The sequence below is a fragment of the Styela clava genome, chromosome 1 (assembly GCF_964204865.1).
Source record: "Styela clava chromosome 1, kaStyClav1.hap1.2, whole genome shotgun sequence".
NCBI lineage: Eukaryota > Metazoa > Chordata > Ascidiacea > Stolidobranchia > Styelidae > Styela > Styela clava.
In genome coordinates, this window is record NC_135250.1 from 14,718,654 (window position 1) to 14,742,091 (window position 23,438).

Consider the following 23,438-nt stretch of genomic DNA (forward strand, 5'->3'; position numbering starts at 1 on the left):
AAATGATCTTCCTTCGTATGATCACATAGCTTGAGATCTTTCAATTTTCCACGCCAAGTTGGGACTCGATAAGTGCACTAACGACCGGTGGTTCCCCCAAATAACAAAAACAACGTTTTCTTTTTAGATCTATATCTTACTAACATAAAAGTCGATTAATTTCAATCTTGACGTCCATAATCCGTCGCCAGGTTATTAAATATTATTTGAAGATTTCTCATCTTCGCTCTCTAGGCGTGACTGTTCAATAACCCACATTCCTCCTCTGAGCGTGACCCCTAGACCGGATTTTCCCCCATTATTTAATGATTGAGTTTGCGATGTCCTATCTGCTTCCTCTTTTGCAATTCTAATTTGCTCTTTGACTATTTCGGCTTCTTTTTTCCAAAGTTCCAAATTGGCATTGCAAAGATTCAGCAAATCTTCGCATTCTGGAAGTGCTTGAACCAACGTTTCGTAGCAGCGCAGTGTAACATTCGTCGAAAATCCAACCTTAAAAATAAATAATCCGAGTTCGATTGTAAGTACAGTCGAGTTTTTACATTTGTTTCTTCGTTCCATTCTCAAAAAAGACACACCCATTGTACAACTTGAAATCAATGCGCTCACCTGCCCTTCAGGTATATCATACTGTAGATCTCGATCCATCATTGGCAAGTAAGAAAATCCATGTTTCTTCCTCAAGTCTCCTTCAGCCCAAAACTCTTCGTATAAATCGTAAACTGTGGCTTTTGTAACTTCCCAACTTTTGGCATTTGAACACAAATCACACGCAGTCATCATCATGCTCGTGAGAGAGTGCCTAAACAAATAACCACATCTTTAACTTCTGTAATTTTACATCAAATTTGTTAACAATAAAAGAAGTACCATGCACCTGTGAGTATGGTTCTTTATATCAAATTCGTCATTACTGAGCAGATCGTTAAGCACTCTCTGATTTGAGAAGAACAACGCCAAGTCGGTAGCTAATATGGCATCCATCATTAAACCGAGCAAAAAATCATAGGATTTTTGATCCATTCTGGAGAAAATTTGATGACCCTCTTGATTTAAAATTGTCAAAAGCATTTGATAGTGGTGTTGTTCCATTGTTGACGTCGGATAAAGCGCGGCCAGAGGGTGTTCAATCTTTTGTAAATACTGATTGGAGAATGCTCTGTGATCCACATCATGAGCTATACAAGCAACTACTAATCCCACCATTTCTAATTTGGAAAATATTCCCTCCGTGCGTTTTAGAATACAATACATGCAATGCGCAACGGTCACTGCATGTTTCCAATTGTGATATGGTTTGTTTCTGTAGTTTTTTCTTATTGCTAAAGTGAATCTTGCCAGATCTTCAGCTGGTATTGCAAAGTCCGGAGAACTAAGATCATTCACAATGTGTATGAAAAATCCCGGTAGTTCAATGTCGTAAGATGCGACTGAAAATTGAAACCTGAATGTACATAAAACAAAAATCTGAATCTTTATATGATATATAGATATATTCGTGTGACTTGACTTTAGTATAGTTTTGTTTTTTGCATTGCATTCACACCAAAGCATTTTGACAGTCTACACTCAGTGGTTCCCAACCTTTCTACCCTGGCGGACCGAAATGTACTCGCGGACCGGCAAAAATTAGAATGAGTGGAACAGAAAATAATAACATAATATTTGCATGGTGTCAGGCAATCACTATGCTTTTAAAAAAAAGATACACTTAAAAACGTTACACATGAAGAAAAACTATCAAACAATGTGCCCGCCAAAAAATGAAATGGGGGAAACATAAAATAATAACATTCCATTATGCGTAAAAAAAGGCACACATCTCACATAAAAACATGTACATGCCAAATCATGTATAAATGCAATTAACTCCAGTGAGAATTTCACTACTGTTTCGTTTCCATTACAGCAGGGGTTCTCAACCTGGGGTTCGCGAACCCCCAGGGGTTCACGAGAAGATTTCCAGGGGTACTTGGATGGCAGTCGAGTTTTCGTGTGTTGCTATTTTTTAATATCCTTATTACTACCAGAGAAAAATGCGTGAAAAAATTGAAACTCAGCGTAGATTTTCCCTGATCTTGCGCTGTTGTGATTATGACTCAACAATGTGAATTCACGGCTTTGCAGGTAAACTGTGAAATCTCAAAAGACAGTGTGCTGCGAGTAGGGATGTTCGTATCCGAATACTAAACTATTCTAGAATGCTTCTGAAAAAACATTTCGAATATCGTTAAACTAAATTAACAGAACCAAATCAATACTGCACCAATTTTTTCCCAACATAGGTGAAGTTATTTTTTGGAATTGCTCATTTTCACCAGTGCTTTTTTTTTTTATATCAAATCATGGTTGCAATGTAGGAATTTAAGAAGCTTCTACGTGCTTTTCAGTTAAAAAATTATGGAATTGAGATGACATGTGTTGCAACTTGCAAGCATTGTGGTATATTTAAATTACTTAAATAAGCTTTACAAACAAGATAAAACAGTCAAATAGCTATACCAATCAGAGACAACCTAATTCAACCCACAAATTGCCGAACTGATAAGCAAGATTTGCGTTGGAATAAACAGCAAATAATATTTGCAAAAGCCGTTTAAATTGAAAATTGTTATTCGTAAATAAATCCGCTTGTTTTTCATATTTTGTTGCGACGTTGTAAACGTTTCCATAATCATTACAAACATCTTAAGAACATATCTGGACACAATTTATCCCATGTCTGTCTCGAATCTAGGCCAGATGCTCTATTAAAAGCGCAGAATAATTTCCTATGAAATTTTCAAAACACCGACTGCGATTTTCACAACACTAATTTTGTTATCAAAATCACCGATTGTTCAAAATCGGAAATTCCCATGCAACGGTTACTAAAACGATCGTCGAGATTATATGACATTTTCAGCCTACAATAACTTTTATGTGGCGTAAAATATTTAATCCCGACAACTACAGGAATTTTAAATGTCCTTCTATATTAATTTAATTGTGTTCAGTGTAACTTGTTGTTGCGTCGACTTGCGACAAAATAAAAGGTTTCTACTGTAATATACCACGGCAATCTGTGGACATAATAACGCGAGGTGAAAATTACCATGGCAATCCGCGGACATAAAAGTGTGTGGTAACGTGCTTGATAATATCGTGTTTTGATTTGTATTTTCGCGAATTTGACAAATCTGAGCTGTTCTTGTAACTTTGACACGGCTCTTTCGCGTATCTATCGGCTCTAATGCTTTGAAGATAACACCTTAGACAAAACACAGCGTCAGCAATAAAATTTCATAGAGTTAATTTTATTTCAAAAAGTTAATTGAAGATACTTTACATTAACTATTTTATATAAAAAGCTACGCTAGTTCCACGTCGGTAGTTTTAGAATGAATAAAAAGTGCCTCGCTCGCCCAATTGACAAAAAGAAATAAACAATTTTAATTTTATCTTTCTCGTAATACAAGACATTCGTCTTCCACTATTTGTGATTTCGCGAGAATAAAAGCCAAAAATAAAAATCATTACTGGATGAATAACACCGACGAAAACAATGGGCGATTCTAATAACAACATTAGCGCTGTAAATTGTCATCAATTGTGCAATTTCACTGACGATTCATGGTCTCGAGGAAGGATACTGGTACCCAGCAGAGCTAATGCGTTGGACCAGTGGTCGGCAACCTTTTTCAAGTGACGGACCGGTAAAGCTTGACCAAACTTTTGGCGGACCACCTTTATACAAACGAACTAAGCCTATGCAATAACTAATACGCATTAGGAAATTTATGTTGACAATATACTAAAAACGACGGTGATGCTATTTAAAGTGATGTCTGTATTTGTTTGATGGCCATTAACTGTTCCCATATTCGAGATAGGGTCGACATTGACACTATAGTAACGTGTTTCTTACTTCCAGCCTATTTCGATATTTCGTTTTTGTAGTTATCAATATTGAAAACCAGGCCTCACATTAAGATTTCGGGAAAGTTAACAATGCCTGTATCGTTTTGTTGGGGAGATCTTAGTCGGACTGATGAGTGACATTCTTATACAAGCGTAGAGAAAACAATTTACCCAGCATTATTGCGACATACTGACATGGCAATTGTTTATGAAATAAGACATGTTGCTCAATAGTGTTATGCAGTGGTCGGCATTCGGCAAACTTCATGTACTTGCGGGCCAAATATAAACATTTCTGGTAGCGCGCGGGCCGCAATATTTCCGCCTTCGAACAATCTCTACCATAATTAAACTTCAAATTATGGTGCATTCGCATTGCTATCCTTCTATTGCTGTGTTGAAAGTCTGTCCCAATGAGATGTGTATGTGGCGTTTTTTTTATTATCCAGTAATACATTGTTTTTTTGTACTTATTATCAATGTGAAAGATGATGTTTTTATGGCGACTCGTCGTCCAATTGATGATCTGACAAGCGAGTACGAAATTGAATCTAAGTGTAATGCATTTTAGATAAAGCTGTTCAAGACCATATGTTCTTCCGAACGTTCACATTACACGGGTTGCACTGTCGCACAGATGAGCTGTGGCGCAGTCCCGGGTCTCGGGGTCGAATTTTCGACGACTCGTTTCGTAACGAGTTTAACATTGAAACCCTTAACGACTGCGATGCTGACTGGGCATATCGAGCAAACCGGTTTTCGAATGCGCAAGAGAGAAAAATATTTTTCCATTCAAGCACTTTGAAATGCTCGATCCGCGTCGCTTCGTTTTCCAGACATTTTCAAATTTTAAAAATCAAAATTAACTCGAACGACATTGGCTACTTGTTACATAAGAAGCGCCGTACAGCAGCACTTGTCACCACATAAATTCGTGTAGAGACAATAATAAATTTGGGATTCATTGTTTTATTTATTAAATGTCGGGTCGTTCAAGGGCCGCAACAAATTAGCTCGCGGGCCGCATTTTTTCCGACCCCTGGGGTTGTGTTTGTCTGGTTTACTGTTGGGTGCTGTTTTTTAGTCGTAGGGTTTGTGGTTGGATTGTAGAAGTTTTATTAAGGCCTTGTCCGTTTTTGTGTCACCTCCCTGCGGACCGGCAGTAACCTTTCCGCGGACCGGTGATGGGCCGCGGCCCGGTGGTTGCCGACCACTGCGTTGGACGATTCAGTATATCCACCAACCGACATACCGAAAAGATCGCCCGGCGACGTCGCAAGTTTTGCACATTTTAAATTACGATTAACCGAAATTGGAGAAAACTATTCGAATACAGCTCTAAACGAAAACGAAAGGGACATCCCTAGCTGCGAGTCTTGCAGAAAGTGATATGCTTATTGAAACTTGAGAGAGATTTTAAGAATTCATTAATTAGGTGGAGGACAAGGTCATTAACATCAACACCAAGATTTAATTTTGTTACAGCAGTCGGTCAATAAGTTGTTGTTGGAGCACATTGTTAGTCAATATATCACAACAACTTTGTTTGGTGTATGATTACCAGGGGTTCGCGTTGATTGTTTCGTGACTCGGGGGGTACTTAGCAGAAAAAAGGTTGAGAACCCCTGCATTACAGGATTGCAAACGAGGCATTAAAACAGGATTTGCAACACGTAGCTTTGCAGCGGCTCACAGTCAATTTATTTACTTCGTTTTAATTAAAGCTATAAGTAACTGGTTGAAAATTCGGACAACTGTTTGATTGCTCGATTATTCATTCTCAGCGATGGGTATTTTCGTTATCAAGAGAGCTCAAGAATAAATTGTGACAATGATTCGTTTATAAATCTGGACTGTAAAGTAGAGGTTTCATCGGGTTCCTCATAGCAATCCTTCTGCAGTTGATCGACGCCCGAAATAAAATTAATTTATAGTACAATGATAAAGTCGTTGCTAACTTGGCACCAGGCTCATAGTCCTGCTGTGCATCACCCGGAAAATATATCAGCGGCCCCGGTTTTGTTACGCGTCTCGTGACTACCTGCAGGGTCGCAACAAGTTCATATCTTGTTGGGTGTCATGGTGCAGCTCTGGAATATTATACTGTTCTTGACAGTTTTCGGGTTTAAACAAAGAAATATTCATAACCTTTTACTTGGATGGTAATTTTAATCAAGGAAAGCATGCAGAGCGGAAAAAGCACGAATGCTGATTTCCAAGTTTCTGAATCTTGCGAGATTTGACGGAGCGCTTTCGCGATGAATCGGAACCGAAAAAGCAAAAAGTGTTATTACTCTTCGCCAAGACGTCGCCGGGCCATTAATACCGCACTTATCAAACACCAATATGACGGCGGAAGAGAAATTGCGTAATAAACCAACGTAACTTCGTCTTTTCAACGATTGAGACGGTAGAAAAACAACAAAATGAAATTTGTTGCAAAAAAGCTTCGCGTACCGGCACCGGTCCGCAGACCGGCGGTTGGGAACCACTGGACTACAGAATGTTATGTGTGGCTTTTCTTATGCTCAAGTGTTGAGGTGTGAATATATTACAGCCTTAAAACAGGAGTTAGGGTCCTTCGTACGTAATGGTACCAAATGCGAACATCAAAATTTTCAACCTGAAACTGGTAGCATGGAAGACAAAAATATATATTCGAAGCTGATTTACCTTTCAAACTCGACTGGAATATCTGGCAAGCTTCCTTTGGTAATTTGTACGATTAATTCAGTAGCTTCTGTTTCTGGTGCTTTCATACTATTTCTGAACTGTTCTGATACTACCAAATGACTGTTATGCTCGCTTTCCAGTTTTGCATGAATCTAACCACAAATAGGCATTCGTCCGGTAATGTAGAATGTTTTTTTTTATTGATTGTGATTATATATATGATTTTATCAGTTTTCTTATTTTTAAAATATTTCAATCAATCACAACTTACCCGAGAATATCTCAGAGCCAAAGCACAAAATATCGCAAACATTGTGAAATTATCTTCATCGAGTTTTGTGAAGGATCCGCCAGTCCGTTTATTGATCATCTGAACCACGCCGTATACTTCGCTTTCGCTCATAATGGGAAGGCACAATATGTTGTTTGTTGTGTAACCTAATACATAATGGCAATAAGGACAATAACAAGAACTCTACCGCTATATTTACAATCACCCCCAAGTACGGTTCTAGTCGAACGCAAATCATGAAATTGTAATATCTAGTGTAGGCCTATTTGGTAGAACCTTTCAAGTATGCAAAAAATCTTGAACAGTACAGATAAATTTTGGTACTTTCGGGAATTATTGCCATCCTCATAATATCTATTTAGTTCACCTGTGACTTTATCAACCTCCCTGTTGAATCTTGAATCGGCGTAGGCATCCTGAATATTCACGACTGTTTTCGTCGATGCCACATAACCCGCAATACCTTTCGACACATGGAATCTGAAGAAATTGAAAACCATTTTAGGAAACTTAGCCCTTACAAGAAGCGGATAGATTTTGGCATCCCGCTTCATATAAGCGGATTCAGTTCCTGTCAGAGATCGCCTATATATTTCAGTTTGTTACGATATACTCGCTGCCGCGAACTTTGGTACACTGGAACTTTCTAGTCTTTATCTATGCTAGAGTCTAGTCTAGCACGTACAATGATTCATTTAAGCACTTTATTAACAGAAGATTAAAGGTTTTCAGACACAGTTATTCAACAACGCAACGCGATGGTTGATTTTCTTAGATTAGATCCTGAGTCCGGTACCTTACGAATAAAACGACGGTGTTCTAGCATAATAATCATGTGTCAATAAAACGAAAATGAATTTAAAGCAATGGCCCACAAACATCACTAAAAAGTTGAAGTTGTAAAAATTACACGGGCTAACATAAACTCACCGAATTTCGTTTCTTTTTTCAAATACTGATTTCCCATCAACCTCGTCACCATTATCAAATAAATCGCTGTACAGTTCTTCATTGTTGCTGTCGTACAGAAATAACGTACAACGATCAGCTGAAACAAGCGTTTTTGCAAACCTGGAAATGATGAATTATATAAAACAAAGAAGGGGCAGTAAAATAGTTAGATAAGTAATGTAAAAACACTTTACCGCATGATGTGCTCAATGATATTGTCAATATGTGTAATGTCATCGAGATAAGTTCGTGAAACATCTAGCAAAAAATCATTCATCTCCGTTTGCTGTTTGAGACTGGAGCACACGGCTGATTTATGAATAGCAAGAGCACTCCATTCTAATATACTCTGTAACATTAATAGCTTCACAGAATAAGTACGAAGCATGGGTGTTGTAAAGAGTTATAATGAGGGGGGCAGTAAATATTATCTCAACTGATCATGGATACAAACTATTTAGCTTACCTATAGTATAACACAGGATAATGGATGCCTGAATAATGCGCACAATATGCTATGTTTTTTGCATTTCATTAATTAGTAAATGATTTGAATAAAGTATACCTGCACAATCTGTAGGTCGTTCTGAATATAACAACCATTATGCCAAGACCTGTAGAATTCGACAACGGCTATCAAGTCATTGTTGGGAAGAATGACAGGTAAACAAAGAACGGCAATGCCGTCTGCGCTACAATCATCTGTTCCCATTTTTTTCGGAAAACGTGGATCCATGTGGACGTCCTCGATACATATTGGCTTTTTAGTTAATGCCACATGCCCCGATACAGTCGTTTTTTTGGAGATGAGAAAACTGAAACACGACATAACATGGCTAACATTGTGCGTACATAATTGATTGAATGCCAAAGAAAATTCGAGATATTCCATTTGAGAAATACCACGCGGCATCAGTACGAATTCAAACTTGTGTATGATGTGGTAATCCATTTCAGTATAGATCCACATTTGGCACGTTATTGAAAACGCAGTTAGCCCACTTATTACCCGGAAGGGCCTCCAAGGTTCTGTGGTTGTGAGTTAATTTCACTATCTCATTCAATGATCATTTACTAGAAATAACTGGTAGTCAGCTATTACTTGCTCCCGTATGCTAAACAGACTGCTAACTGCGATAGATGCCGTAGTGGTCTGTAACAAAATCAGTCGACTCTATCGACTCTAGAGTAGACTCACAACATCATTATCTACCGGTAATTATTTTCGCCAAAGGGGACGTCCATACATCCGAAACATTGATTTGGTGCACCAACTGCAATCTTGAACCCGGACTACGAACTATAATACCAATTACCATTTGACAAGTATAGAGTAATTGGCGACGGATAGTGAATTCATCGCGTGACGTTGAACGAGTCAGCTAAGGGTTATATTTACGAAGTTCAGTCAAAATTAGAGAAATTGATAGTACCTTCTTTGGCCAGTTTGTGAAGAATCCCACTGCGGAATTTCTGGGTTATACATGACTAAGGTCTTTCCTATTCCTCCTACTCCGTATAAATTGAATCCGCTTGAATGCGTTATTTGGCAGAGAGCAGAAGAAAGTGAAAATAATGGACGTAAAAAGTTTCCGCCTTCCACCTTGTCAAATAGATAAATAAATGCCTCATTGTAGTTAGAAAACTATTACTCAGGATGCAAAAAGTTGAATAAGCTGTTTCTGGAAGATTTCTGTTTTCCAAATAAAACGTAGCATCTCCTTACATATCAGTCATTGAAATAACGATGTAAAGAACCTTAGAAAAATTTATCTTACTACTATTGAAAATAAGACAAAATTACACAATTGTGTGATGAAGCTTTCCACGAGAGGTCATGTTTAAGTCGTCTTACAGCTACTACTACTTTCTACCCTGGCTAAATATAAAAATTCTAATCTCCAGGAGTTATTTTTACCAATTGTCTGACGCTTACTTTTTTTATAAATTCTGTATTCAGCGGTTGTTCCCCGTCCGGTTGTTCGGTATCCCAGAACATTTCAGAATCAACGCACGAACTTTTCTTCGATAATTCTCTACATTGTTCCTTGTTCTTTCTTTTTGTGAGCCATCGCGAAATGTTTTCGCTTCTAACATTTTCCACTACATATTCTTCTAATAATCCAGGATAAAAAGACAAAAGGGAAGATAAATGTCGAGAGACGTCATCATTTGAAGCCTTCTCGAGGCTGAAATCTTTTACGGGCAAGAAGTCAGGAGAAGACGCTGCCCTTTCTGGAGCACAGGGACTTATTGCCTGGTGTCCGGGAAATGGCAACCGTGGCTGTGATCCCATTTGTCGATAGGGCCACGGCGATGCCATAGTATCCTCGTTTTGACTAACGTTTCAAATTATTCTGATTTTTCCTATTTCTGGCGACATTCTATTTTTTATATTATGACGTGACAATCCCGATGAAAAAACATAAGATGCATCGATTGTAGATGAATATGAATGATGGTTCCCAACCAGGGGCCCGTGGCCGAGCAGTTGAGGGGGAGGGGATTAATTTTGATGCGTTTTTTTTTTGCGTATTTTTCCGTTTAGAGGAATTTTTATTACGTGAAAAGGTTCTTCCCAGTCGCATTTCAAACAGCTTTGACTTATCAGCCTTCGGTTTGTTTTTGCACGCCATAAAATGTTGTAACACAAAGTTTTTTAGAATCGTGAACAGAAGGCTATGGGCTAAAAGCCTTCGGAAGGGGGTCACAAGCCATGAAATGTTGGGGACCACTAAATTGGAAATATCAAAAACACCATAATTGTAAAATGATTATCGTGTGATTTATGTTTTCTAATATAAAATTCGCTTATTACCCTTTTAATTAGAAAAATGAACGATGATGCCAAGAAATAAGTTTTTTTTTCAGAATGAGCAAGTTTTTTCTGCAGACTCTGTCACCCATTCCTTTATTTTATTTATTTTATCTCATTTTGTTCATTTCATTTGCTTTCATCTATGGTACTATATCATGTCATAGTTAGTTTATATGGAGCGCAAGGGTCGGGAACCTAGATCGGTCCGAAAACTGACCCGCAGAAAACGATATTCAGTCATTGATAAATACTGCTATATTATTTTTTTTATGGGCTTATATTTATAAAAGTGTTGATTTTGGTTTTGGGATAATAAATCCCTATATGTTTTTGTACTCTATTAATTGTACCAAATAGCTAAACGATTTAAAAATACCCACAAGTTTGATGCTAGAGGTAAGCAAGAACACTTCAGTCACGTATTTAATACAGTGGCGTATCTACGTAGAATGGCGCCCATGGCAAAGTCTAAAAATGCGCCCCCTTGATAGTTGTTTGACAATTTATAATGACTCTTATTGAATTGAGGTACTTGTACGTTATTATTTGAGTAAAAATACGAGTTTCAATTATTCCCAATCTGAAATTATTTCATTGAAACTTTTTATGATTATACTTTTTTGCAGTCTTTGCGCCCCTGCTCAAACGGCGCCCATGGCACGAGCCATGGCTGCCACACCCTATATACGCCACTGATTAAATATCATTGTTTTTCAAGGAATATGCTGAAACCTTTCGAAACAAAATGATAATATAAGCTATGTGATCTCTCAAAGTAAGCACTTTGGTCGCCCCTGCTCGATAACCAGCCTTGGTTTATCTCGGCTTTTTTAGCCCAGTAAAACTGCGTGCCTATCTTTTTTTCTCGTAATTGTATGCAATTGACTCTATTTTACTGGTTGGAATGAATTAACTTGCATTGACTTGCTGTTTGAATTTTTCGAAGGCAAAATTATGGTTTTGAAGATGTATAAAAAACAAACAGAAATGAAGGCCTTGAGCGCGCTCCCTGCACCACACTCTCCGAGATAAAGTTTCTGCCCATGGTTTCTGCCCGTTTTTAACATTGATTTGCCGTCGTCTCTTCGAAACATAAATAGTGATTTCTGAATTTCTCAGGCAGTCAGGCTTCTACCAATCTTGACTTCAAACTATTAACCGATGGCGTCCTTGACAAGGTAAGATCGTTGATCAACCTATATTTTAGGTGGTAAACTGTATTACCATTACTCTGCTTCAGTTCAGAACCTTCAGTTCAGAACCGTTCAGAAAGTTCAGACCGTACACCGCCACCCAGGCACCGGTGCAGCTGTAAGACAAGTTTTTTGAACTCCAACATAATAAATTACAAAAATGACAACACAAGACAAACATGTCTGCATGTAGAATTGAAATTTCTGAATAGGGCACAGTTCTACAATTCCAGGAATAGCCACCACAATGAAGTACATCGGGTCTCTTGAAGCACACGTAATACGGCCCTCCAAAGTATAAGTATGGTTGTGCAGACAATCATCCGAAATGGAGCAAGCTATTTCTCTCGTTTTCTCGTCGAAATGATACCAATAAAAGAAAGATCGCTGACGTCAGTGAGTTCATTATAGTCGGCACAGATGCCATTTCCGCAGAGGAGTCGCCACCCCTGTAGCTCCAAAGGCCCACCACATGACTCAAAACAACAAACTGCAAGGAAACGCAACTGGATTCCTTGGAAAAAATAATCTAATTTACCAAAGGGAGAAAAATTTACCGTAAAATTTGAGAATTTTTATTAAAAGCACACAATTTTGGGGTCTAGTGAAGTAAACGCCGTGGCTGTCCAAATACTGAAATATCGGGTCTCATGTAGTTTCTTACCTACCATACTTCTAGTGGGCGTAGTATGACATTTTTTTCACGTATCAATCCTAACACCATCCAAAAATTACATCACAATGATGTAATAGAGCCCTTCAAATTATACGAACTGCCATCCAAGACGCGCAAACGAGCACCCGAAATCGAACAGTTATTTCTCTCGTTTTCTCGTCGCAACGATTCCAATAGAAGAGAGAGACCGATAACGTCAGTCAGTTCTTTATCGCCAGCACCAATGCCATTTCAGTCGATCGTGCGTATATTTGGCAAGCTCTATGACGTGATTCTGATGTCGTAGCGATTTAATTTTTGGATGGCGTAATCAGATGGGGGTTAGGATTGACATATCAAAAAATTGTTATGCTACGCCCACCAAAAGTACGTTAGGTACGAAACTACACGAGACCCGAAATAACACCTAACAAAAATGTCAAATGAAAGCTGAAACTGCTCAAATAACGCCAAACAAAAATGTGATGTGAAATTGTAATGTAAATAACGTAAAAGTCTGTACGGCGGCGCAGAAAGAAATTCTTGAAACACGCGTTTAGTTCAAATCAAGCCCACTAAATTTTCAACTAAGCAGGTATGTTCCATGTCGTTTGAGGTATTGTGTTCGTGCCAGATAGACCCTTATTTTTTTTTTCAAAATGAAAATTTGGGTTGTATTTTTACATCGCATTTTTGTTTGGTGTTATTTAAGCACAGCTTTTATTTTCACACCACATTTGTGTTTGGCGCAATTTATGCAGTTACGGCGTTTACTTCACGAGACCCCAATTTTGGTCATGTGACAGCCTTCACGTCACGATTGATTTAAATTATTACCGAGACAAGCTTGATTCAGGAATGTTTGGTTCTATTGAATCAAATCTCGGGGCATCTTGGAATCCGAGAACTGTGCCATACTGAACATTGATGACTCATGAAACTGATGGTTTGGAAAGCTATAATAACTAACCCTCTTATAGGAATTGTTGAATAATTGCGAAAAAGCCTTAAAACTTGTATTATCTCTTAACAACTTCACCACATTACCATAAATAAGAAGCCCAAAATTAACAGTAAAATGAAGGTGATTGTTTTTATTAGATCTGGATACACTGATAAAATCATGATCAACGATTTGGTAAACGATGAATCCCAACATGTTACTGTGTGAAGAGCCAATATTGGCAGAGCTGATGAGACTTAAAAACTATTAACAAACCACAAACCCGCCCTACCACCCTCAGATCCCTTCCACAAAACCACAACAAAGTTTGCTCAATAACTTTCCTTTTAAAATTTTATAATCTAGGGCAGGGGTGTGCAACCTTTTTCGCAAGCGGGCTAAATATCAAAAACTGGGTAAAACCGCGGGCGCACCTTCATTTAACATAGGCTTTCTATTGGTTGCAGGCACAAAATACTGTATTTTTGGTATTGATCTCATGGCGTCATCGTAGGGGTTCTTGCAGAAAACGCATAAATTTCTTAAAACTGTAATTCAAATATATTTTCACACACAATCTAAACGAATTCAGTGAAAAATTTGCTGCTGGATTATTTTCCAGACTACTTTTATCCAAATTTGCTTAAATGGAAGTGCTAGCATTTCGATATGACGCTCATTTTAGAAAAAAATATGTAACCGAAAAGTGCCTTATTTGAAGCCATGACTTTTTTCAAATGTGGAAAGTTATCTTAGTTGAGATGTTTTTTTGGTATAATACGCCAAGATTCGTTTCCAAATACTTTGCTGTCAAATCTTATTCTAGATTGGATTTAAACAAAATCAACTGATAGGCTGAAACCAAAACTCATTTAGCTTTTGTATCTCTTAATATTAAATTTTTTCAAACTGCTTTCCAGTTGCCTAATCTTCAGTTGCCCGTTATCACATCATTAGCGTCTGCTCCGCAAATTCCTTTCAATTGTTCGCTGCTCGGCCAGTGACAGCTTTGTGAATCGCATTGTTTGCTTCGCTGAAAGGGCATTGTAACGTCATAGGCATAGATAATAAATTGGACTCGAATATAAGCTTTGCAATGCAAAAGGAACCAGATCAAACTAAATTAAAAACTAGTTTAGTTGGCTACTACACCATTCAAAATTGGCTCTTCTCCGTGGGCCGCAAAATTTTTTTTCGCGGGCCGCACTTTGCATACCCTTGATTTTGCCCCTAGCGTGATTAATCCCTATTTTTGCTACTCGCTAGTGTCAGTGTATATTTACTCAATATAATATTTTATTATTTGCAGTATTTTGCCGGCACCTTCGCAAGTTTCTTATGAATATATTGAACCACAGCGGCAAACCTCAAAAGCAGTTGTTTCTTCAAAATTTGAGCCACCTCCTTATGGACACAGGAAAGGCTTTGTTCCGCGAAATGAACAAGATTTTGGTGATGGTGGTGCATTCCCTGAAATTCACTTAGCTCAATATCCTTTGGTATATTTTCAAATAATTCTCTTTTAATTATCTATTTTATTTAATATTACTACTTTATTAGGTTTTTAAATTGTTCAACCAGCAGCATTTTGAATGTATATATCAGGGGTTATATTGATTTTTTCATATAAAAGTTAATGATTTTTTGAATCAAAAAGCTCTCATACCTCACTTCACCTCACTGGTCAAAATTGTGCCAATAGAATAGTAGGTTTCATCATCTGAAATTTTCTATTATAATGTTTTGCTTTTCAATCATAATTCACCTTAAAGGAGTTCATTAGCATGAATTTTAAGACCAATTTCTTACTTCAGAAAAATCCCGATTTCTTAAATGAAAACATGTATTTGTTGTTTTCACATTATGATGGTGGTTATGATATGCGTAACTGACCATTTCTTTGAGCAAGACGAGCCAATATTTCTAGGGAGAAAACTAGCTTCCGTTTTGGAAAGTTTTTTCAAGATAATCGATATAAGTTTATTTACTCAGACGAATGTACGATTGAATATGATCATTACAATAGGAACAACGAAAATAAGATAATATTGAAAGTCGAAAGATATTGACGTTTTGTTTACTTCAGGGTCTTGGACTGAACAAATCAAAAAAATCTAATGCGCTTGCAGTGAAACTTGATGCAGAAGGAAAAGTACGTTATGATGTCATAGCTAAACAAGGGCATAGTAAAGATAGGGTAAGTACTTCTACTTATTATATATGTCGTTACTATAGGCATAGTATTATTTGGTAACATTTGTGTTTGTTTGATATTTTTTTAAGCATTTAGATGACAACCTTGCTCATTACTTTTATTCATGTGCTATTGATAATGCATGACATTAAAACTTTGTCTGTCAAAGATCCAAAATAATTTTGATTAATTCATCACAATAACTATGAGTCATCATTTACATTTGCAATACAATTTTGAAATATGACAGTTTCTATTATTGGATTCGGAATTTAGAATCTATATTCTGAATCATGGCATCAAGATTTTGGGAATTATTTCAGATTACTAAAGTTGAAAGGTGAAATTGTCCGGAGTAACACTTCAAACAATGAGAAAAGTGCCAAAGTAGTATTTGATCTATATTTCTTTGCAATCTGAACAAACTTATATCTAGATTACAATAAGTAAATCAAACCGATAATACCATACTTTAGTTTTCTTGTCATACAGAACAGTTAATTTTTTATGCTTATTTCGAAAGAAAAATTAGCCCAGGAACCAAAATTAGTCACTGGACCTGATAATTTGTTTTTGTAGGTTGTTCACAGTAAATTTTCCGACTTAATTCCAAAAGAAATATTGGATGAAGATGACCCAGAGTTGCAAAGACCAGATGAAGAGGCTGTGGAAGAGGTGAATATTATTTATAGTCATCACCATTGTTATGGAGTGGGAGGATACAATTATCATTTTTTATATTAGTTACATTTCGAGTTTCATTTTTTGATTTTAATGAAATTATTTAAATTAAATCCATACAAAAATGAAATAAGGTAAGTTGTAGCTGAAGGATGGTCATTGCATATCATCTAAAGATTTTTTATGTAGTTTATTTGACGCTACTGGTGTTTTGCTTTATTAAGTCTTGTTTTTTATGTTACAGACAACAGAAGCAACCCGCAGGGCTTTGGAAAAACTGACAAATGAAAAAATCTCAGCCGCAATGCCTGTAAAGCGTGCAGAAGCAAGAGCACCAGCACAATATATAAGGTAAATCATCTTAGGCACTGTGAAACTTCTGATTTGTGTGACAACAATGTTACGAGTAAGAATATGAAATCCAAAACAGTGTTTACATTTACATTAAACATTTTAAAATCTGTATGGACGATATTGGATTGTACTTCAATACAATGGTTTTCATATCAAAAAGACAGCAGCAAATTTCTAATTGAATTGGATTTTCTGCTTTTAATTGCATACTTTTGTCGTACTTTTGTTTAATTATATTTTGTGTTTTTGACATTTTGTGTCGATTTTAAATGATCACTGTTCCGCAAAATTAGTTTTTTTACCGGTCCACAAACTGAAAAATGTTGAAAACCACTGCTGCAACCACCACTGTGGATGAACTTTTCAAAAATATAATATATATATTCTTTTTTGACTCTATTTTTGCTTATTAATGAAACGAGTTGATCATATATTTGAAACAGGTATACTCCATCACAACAAGGAATGTCGTACAACTCTGGAGCGAAACAGAGAGTAATACGGATGGTGGAAGTACAATCAGATCCTATGGATCCACCTAAATTCAAGTAAAAATTCAACACATTTTCATAAATAATAGATTAGGTGTAGTAATATTAATGTAGTATGGATGGCGCGACAGAAGCATGTAAGACTGGTGAGTTCGGGCCCCTCTTATTAAGACAATCTGGAAAATGTTGAAAAATCAACTAAAAAGCACCAGACATGCATAAGACTGGGAGTAAATATCTGGAACAAATCTTCGTCATACCATAGTATACCTGGGGTGCCGGTGGACTTTCACTTTTACTTACAGGCCGTGAACAATGCTCGATAAACATCCAGATTCCTCAGTTGTCCCACACTCGAAGATAGTGAAATACAGTTCATATTATTCCATAATTGCTCAGGGATAATTAGATTGCATGTGGTTTCTCAAATTGCTTAGTTATTGTCAGCATCTTGGTTTTGTGAGCTCGCAGAAAATATATTTTTTCCAATATGAATTTTTAGAACGAATAAAAAGATTCCGAGAGGTCCTCCAAGTCCTCCTGCTCCAGTGATGCATTCGCCAAATAGGAAAGTTTCCGTTAAAGAGCAGCAAGATTGGAAAATTCCTCCGTGCATTTCCAACTGGAAAAATGCCAAGGTAATTGAATTTGAAATCATAATATTCTGTTATATGCATCCAAGTGATAACTGACAAGCTGACGGTTTTCCAATATTTTTGTGTTACTGATTCCTATATAGCAGAGGTTCTCAAAGTTCCTAATACGGTGCTCCCGGGCTCTGTGAGAGAAAACCTAGTGGCTTCGCGAGGTTTTTATTTACTTACTAAAATACTGACTTGCCTTATTTTGTAACTGTTCTTATTTTGTAACGACGACTGCATTAATGAAACGAGACGATAATTTAAATATGACATTGCCATATCTAGTTCGAATAGATATTTTAAATACCACCTTGTTGCCACAATTTGAATATTCTTTAAATACAAATAAGCAAATAGATCCGAGTCATTAAATGAAGTGAAATTCAAGCAATTTTAATTTACTCAGGAACATTAACCGGTAAGAAAATAATGTGTTTTATTTTTATGATTTTTATAAATTTATGGCGGAGCTCCGTAAATAAGAGTCAACCTCTTCACAGGCTCCATAACACCATAAGTTTGAGAACCCCTGGGATGGGATGTGAACCTATTTGTTAAGACACTATGAGGAATGTTACTTCGTTAAAGTGTTTTTATATTTTTCTAATATATTTCTAATTTTGAACTGCAGGGTTATACAATTCCTCTTGACAAACGTCTTGCAGCAGATGGCAGAGGATTACAGAGTGTTCACATCAATGAAAACTTTGCTAAACTTGCGGAGGCTCTTTATATTGCGGACAGAAAAGTAGGTTTGTTTGATGAATAGCCAATTGGATTAAGATATAATTTCATATCTCAAGGGAGAAAAAACGCAATGATTGAAATCATTAGAAATCGTATAGCAAAACATGGCTTTCTATTATTTTGATTTGTCACAATGCATTGAACCTACACATATTTGGGACTATGTATATGTGATTTAATGCCATTAGATTTTATTTCTTATGAGATGGGTCTGTTAAGAGACTGGGAATGTAAAATATTTAAATGAAAAAATTTGTTTTTTCAATTACTATTTTTTTATGCGAATCCCAACAATGATGGTTATAGGAAAACTGAAAACAATGTTGGCAGTGGCACCACATGTATTAAAATTGGAAGCCAGCTTTATAGCTAATCTGAATGTATTTTTGAATTAGCTTTGCTTGAAAATAAACATCTTAAATATCTTATATAATTTTTGGCTCAATATTTTTCACTTTGCGTTGAGGTTTTGATAAATTGACATCTTTGGCATTACCATAACATTTTTTAATCACAAGGCACGAGAAGCAGTGGAAATGAGAGCACAAGTAGAAAGAAAGATTGCTTCTAAGGAGAAAGAATCGAAAGAGAAACAACTCCGAAAACTTGCTGAAGATGCAAGGATGAAAAGAGTTGGAATCCGGCCTGAGGGAAAAGGTTGGTTGTGTTATATTTGGACAAATTCACAACCATATTTACAATACATTACTTTGATCCACTCTCTCAATGTCAAAAAATGCATTGCTGTAATAGGATTTGGGAGATTTGTGTTTTGGTGGCCCAATAAATACCTGGAGTTATGCATTATTTTTAGTATGTCCAATGATCTGCAACTTCAGATATACTGAACTATTCCGGTTATAACTGGATGCTTGACATGGCTTGACATGGTAACAACCATTCAAGATGTTTTAAATGTGATGCTTACATGCATAAGAGTTTGTCAAGAGTTTTTCTGTATAGTCACACACGATTCATCTGACGGAGGCCAAACTTTGTCAGACAGGCTTCTTTTGCATCCAAATTGCATTTCGAACCCAGAACCTCTGGACTGGAATTTCAGCAAGGTACTCATTGTGCTTTGGAAACTGCATTTTAAAAACTTATACACTTGCTGCAATCATAGTATCTGTATAGATATTAAATTTCGTGATCTGACCTATGTCAATTAAAACATTTTTAAAAGCCTCTAAGCTGTTGCGGTTAACGACTATGACAAAAAGTAATTTGCCTAACCAAGTCATAAATAACATACTTGCCTACAACGATGCTTGGTGAAAAATTTTTAAAAAAAAATCAGAAACAAAAAGTATTGGACATAATGCCACATATTTCTATACAATTTTAGATAAGGATTTGCAAGAAAGAGAAGATCTTCGTAAAGAACGTCATCGAGATAGGCAAAGAGAGAGAAACATTGCTCGTGCTGCTCCTGACAAAAGGTAGGAATTTGACATGCTTGGAATATCTAAATATATATATGAAGTCAAGAAAAACTTAAAAAAACATATTTATATAGAAATAATGTTTTTGGCTGGGAAGCCATCAAGCAACATAACATATCGTATTACTGGAGGAGAATTGTATTTTTGCTTTCAACATTGTCCGCTTTATTAAAAGTGTCATTTTGTTCAGAAATCGCCTGAGAGAAGAGAGAGATATAAGTGAAGAAGTTGCATTAGGATTACCAAACGCTCGACGATCACAAGATTCCATGTTTGATCAACGACTGTTCAATAAAACAAGGGTAAGAAAACATTGCATTAGTTCATTATTTAGGTGGCTGTAATGTTAAAATTTAGTGATGGTGTTTTCTGACAGACATAGAATAACTTCTGATTGCACCAGTATTGTGTGAAGATATGTTCGGAAACATCTCCAACATAGCAGTTGTTTGGGAATTTTAGCTCTGTTTAGATATCACAAATGCTTTGTTTAACAAACAATTATATCTAGCAATATTTCCATTGTTTCAGGGTATGGACAGTGGTTTTGCAGGAGGTGAAGATGACATGTATAATGTGTATGATCAAGCTTGGAGAAGTGAAAAAAATATCGGTAATAGCATTTATCGACCTCGCGCTGATAAAGACAAAGACTTATATGGAGATGATGATGTCGATAAAATGATCAAATCGAATAAGTGAGTTTCGGTTTAAAGAGATTATGGATTGTGATATGAATGAGTGAATGATTTGTGTTGGATCTAGATATTGTGAAAACTTTGGAACCATTCCTCTCTTGACAATTTGAGATATCAGATAATTAAGTTGATGCTCATTCTGAACATATTGTCAAAAAAACGTATGAAAGTGAATGACGGATGATTTTTGTGTAAACAAAAATCTTCAATGATGCGGATCTTAATTAAGAACTCTTGCGTAGTCATCTGCTTAATATGTTTCTATTATTTTCAAATTGGTTTTCTGCTAGTTCCATCATAAATTGGATATGTCACTGGAACAATTTTCGTTGTGAGAACCCTGCACTTGATTAGTTATGTTAACTTCATCTTTGCTGCCAATAATCTTCCATAAAGATTCTGAAAATCAACCAACAGTTATTTCTGCCTTCTAGATTTGTTGCTGATCGTGGATTTGAAGGAGCTGATCATTCTCGTGAAAGAGAAGGACCTGTACAATTTGAACGAGATGAAGACGATCCTTTTGGTTTGAATAAATTCTTGGAACAAGCTAAACAGGTCAGTGTATAGTTCGAGAACAATGATGGGTTTTTAAATGCAGTAAGAAATCAAAGATTCCAATTCTGAAGTATATATAAAGGAGCTAGTATGGTTAAGACTTGAGGCGTTTCCAAGACATTTTGGAGAACTTTTTATTTAAAAACATTGCAAGAAATAGATGCTTCTTATTGAGCTAGTATCTAATCATAGTTTGAAGAAGCAATATTCAGGAAATTATTTTAATAAGAAGTTGAAGGCGTAAAAAATGTAATTTTTTCCGATTTTCTCAGAGCAGTATTAAGTTTTGCTCTTTGATCTGTCGACTTTTAGTACCATTAATAAAATTGAAAGAATTTTCAGTTTATTTTGGGTAAATACCATTGCTTTTTTTTATATTTTTATAGGCAAGTAAGCGACCGGCGGAGTCCGGGAGCAGTCGTTCTAGAGATGAAAGAAAGAGAAGCCGCAAGTGAATGATCACTGCTCAACGACATTCGAATGTTTATTAGCTCGCTATACTTGTTCTAGTGGCAGTCAAAGATAAACCATTGCCGAAAAACTAACAATATTTGTATGTGAGGAGTTGGATATTGTAAATGTTTTTCGTTTGTTTTTATTGCTGTTATCTTATCATGGGCCGAATTTTATATGTAAAGTTTGAATAAAAAGCTCATTTGACTGTCTCATTCCAACTACTGTTTTAATTTAATTTAGATTTGTATTAAATTAAAACATTGCTGATAAAAATCAATGGTCATTTTTCATCTTTCAATCAAAAATGATAGTGATGATGAATATTTTCTTGCTTTTATGAGAATAAATATTTCACTGGTGAATATTCAGAGGCTTAATGTTCATTCCTACCATACCTGTAGGCAGGGCACCCATTTGCCACAAACTAAAAAAAGGACTGTGGTGAAAACTACTTGTCCAAAGACATCAGCACAATTAATTGGCAACAAATTTATTTTATTGCAACACAAGATGTGCTTGGAGGGCAAGGGTAGAAAGCAGTATCCAGGAAGTGAATGAAGATTTACAGCATTCAATGATGAATTTCAGACAACAATCAAAGCTGCATCTGTTTTTTAACAATAAGTTTGATGTTGTGTTTATCTTGTGAAATTAAGGACAAATGTTTGAAACAAAAACAAATTTTTAAAAATATACCAAAGAAGAATGTATTGGCCCCTATGCTTGTAGGAGTTTCTTTACCGTGATTGTTTCCCCAATTGTGGCTTTTCTAGCAATGGAGTGGTTTCCGAACTGTGTGTGGCGAGAAGATTTTAACGGATCATTTTCTACAAATATTTTAATTTTCCTGCATTTGGAAATAAATATTCACAGTGAATTAATGTTGGAAGCAAAGTACCAGTGCTGATATCCGACATTCAGCCGCTGCATCGTTTATATATAGAGGAAAACAACAATGTTTTGTATTACTTTGTTTAAATGTGGTTTTAAAAAAATTTACCTTGCAAATCAATGCCAATGGCGCGGCGGTGTGGCTCATCGTGCTGAGCGTTAGGAATACAGCTGCGACACAGCACCTATGATTATTCTGCGTGGGTTTGCATCCCATGTGGGGATGGTGATGTGCGGGAGGATTGCTGGACTCCTTACCGCGGTAGGGTGGTTCACATAACCGCTGGTCGGTTGCGGCTCCCTCCACCATCAAGTCAATGCTTCCGAAAACAAATAACTAACTAATCCCATACCCGACATGGAATGGTAACCAGACGAGTGGCCGTGGTTTGCCATATGGTTAAGTCGTCTTATCAACTTTCCTCTTTCCCTGGATAAATATGTGAATCCTATTCTAATATAGTTGAAAATTTTCCAATTCGCCAGGCTTGCACTGCAGTAACAAAGTGCAAGAGTCTGGGAACCACTGCACTGAAGCATGAGGAACAACTCTTCTCCACATAATCGCCGTAATTTAAAGGCTGCTATCTGATCTTGAAAGCTGTTGGCTGAAAATAACTACAACTCCTGTTTTATTGAATAAACCTACAATCACTAATACCGTTTTTTCATGTCATGGTTTTGTGTACAATTCAACTGATCATTGAGTGGATAATAGGCTTGCTTGCATAGACTTTAGGATATTGCCATATAAACACTGAAAGTTGTAAGTCGACCCTTTCATGACATAAAGTTAAATCATTTTCATGTAATTGGTGTCTGCACCATGAAGATCACTCCGAGATATTTAAATAAAA

The 23,438-nt window shown here is 36.5% G+C and overlaps 2 protein-coding genes across 2 annotated transcripts; one reads left to right on the plus strand and one right to left on the minus strand.

Annotated features, from left to right (window-relative positions):
• Positions 1–97: 97 nt before the first annotated feature.
• LOC120343087 (cAMP and cAMP-inhibited cGMP 3',5'-cyclic phosphodiesterase 10A-like) lies at positions 98–10,164 on the minus strand. The gene is made up of 11 exons (XM_039412196.2): positions 9,753–10,164; positions 9,250–9,419; positions 8,382–8,631; positions 8,011–8,165; positions 7,796–7,936; positions 7,233–7,345; positions 6,845–7,011; positions 6,574–6,725; positions 878–1,444; positions 610–802; positions 98–492 (listed from the first exon to the last, which is right to left on the minus strand). The coding sequence occupies exons 1-11, from the start codon at positions 10,137–10,139 to the stop codon at positions 196–198; spliced, it is 2,592 nt and encodes an 863-aa protein (XP_039268130.2). The 5' UTR covers positions 10,140–10,164; the 3' UTR covers positions 98–195.
• Positions 10,165–11,651: 1,487 nt separating this feature from the next.
• Positions 11,652–22,056, plus strand: LOC120348308 (SNW domain-containing protein 1-like). Its single transcript, XM_039418428.2, has 14 exons — positions 11,652–11,812; positions 14,735–14,924; positions 15,512–15,622; positions 16,199–16,294; positions 16,545–16,651; positions 17,098–17,202; positions 17,648–17,783; positions 18,418–18,534; positions 19,052–19,190; positions 19,882–19,975; positions 20,169–20,280; positions 20,510–20,676; positions 21,111–21,234; positions 21,621–22,056. Exons 1-14 carry the CDS (start codon positions 11,796–11,798, stop codon positions 21,687–21,689), a joined length of 1,584 nt encoding a protein of 527 aa, XP_039274362.1. The 5' UTR covers positions 11,652–11,795; the 3' UTR covers positions 21,690–22,056.
• The last annotated feature ends 1,382 nt before the right edge of the window (positions 22,057–23,438 follow it).

What these genes read in the sequence shown, in the direction of transcription:
- LOC120343087 (XM_039412196.2), bottom strand. Translation starts at nt 10,139, where the DNA reads ATGGCATCGCCGTGGCCCTATCGACAAATGGGATCACAGCCACGGTTG. An exon ending in ATACAGAATTTATAAAAAAA is followed by an intron (nt 9,420 to 9,752) that starts GTAAGCGTCAGA and finishes CTATTTGACAAG; the next exon opens with GTGGAAGGCGGAAACTTTTT. An exon ending in GGAGGTTGATAAAGTCACAG is followed by an intron (nt 7,012 to 7,232) that starts GTGAACTAAATA and finishes ATTATGTATTAG; the next exon opens with GTTACACAACAAACAACATA.
- LOC120348308 (XM_039418428.2), top strand. An exon ending in ATGGATCCACCTAAATTCAA is followed by an intron (nt 17,203 to 17,647) that starts GTAAAAATTCAA and finishes ATGAATTTTTAG; the next exon opens with AACGAATAAAAAGATTCCGA. An exon ending in GACTGTTCAATAAAACAAGG is followed by an intron (nt 20,281 to 20,509) that starts GTAAGAAAACAT and finishes CCATTGTTTCAG; the next exon opens with GGTATGGACAGTGGTTTTGC.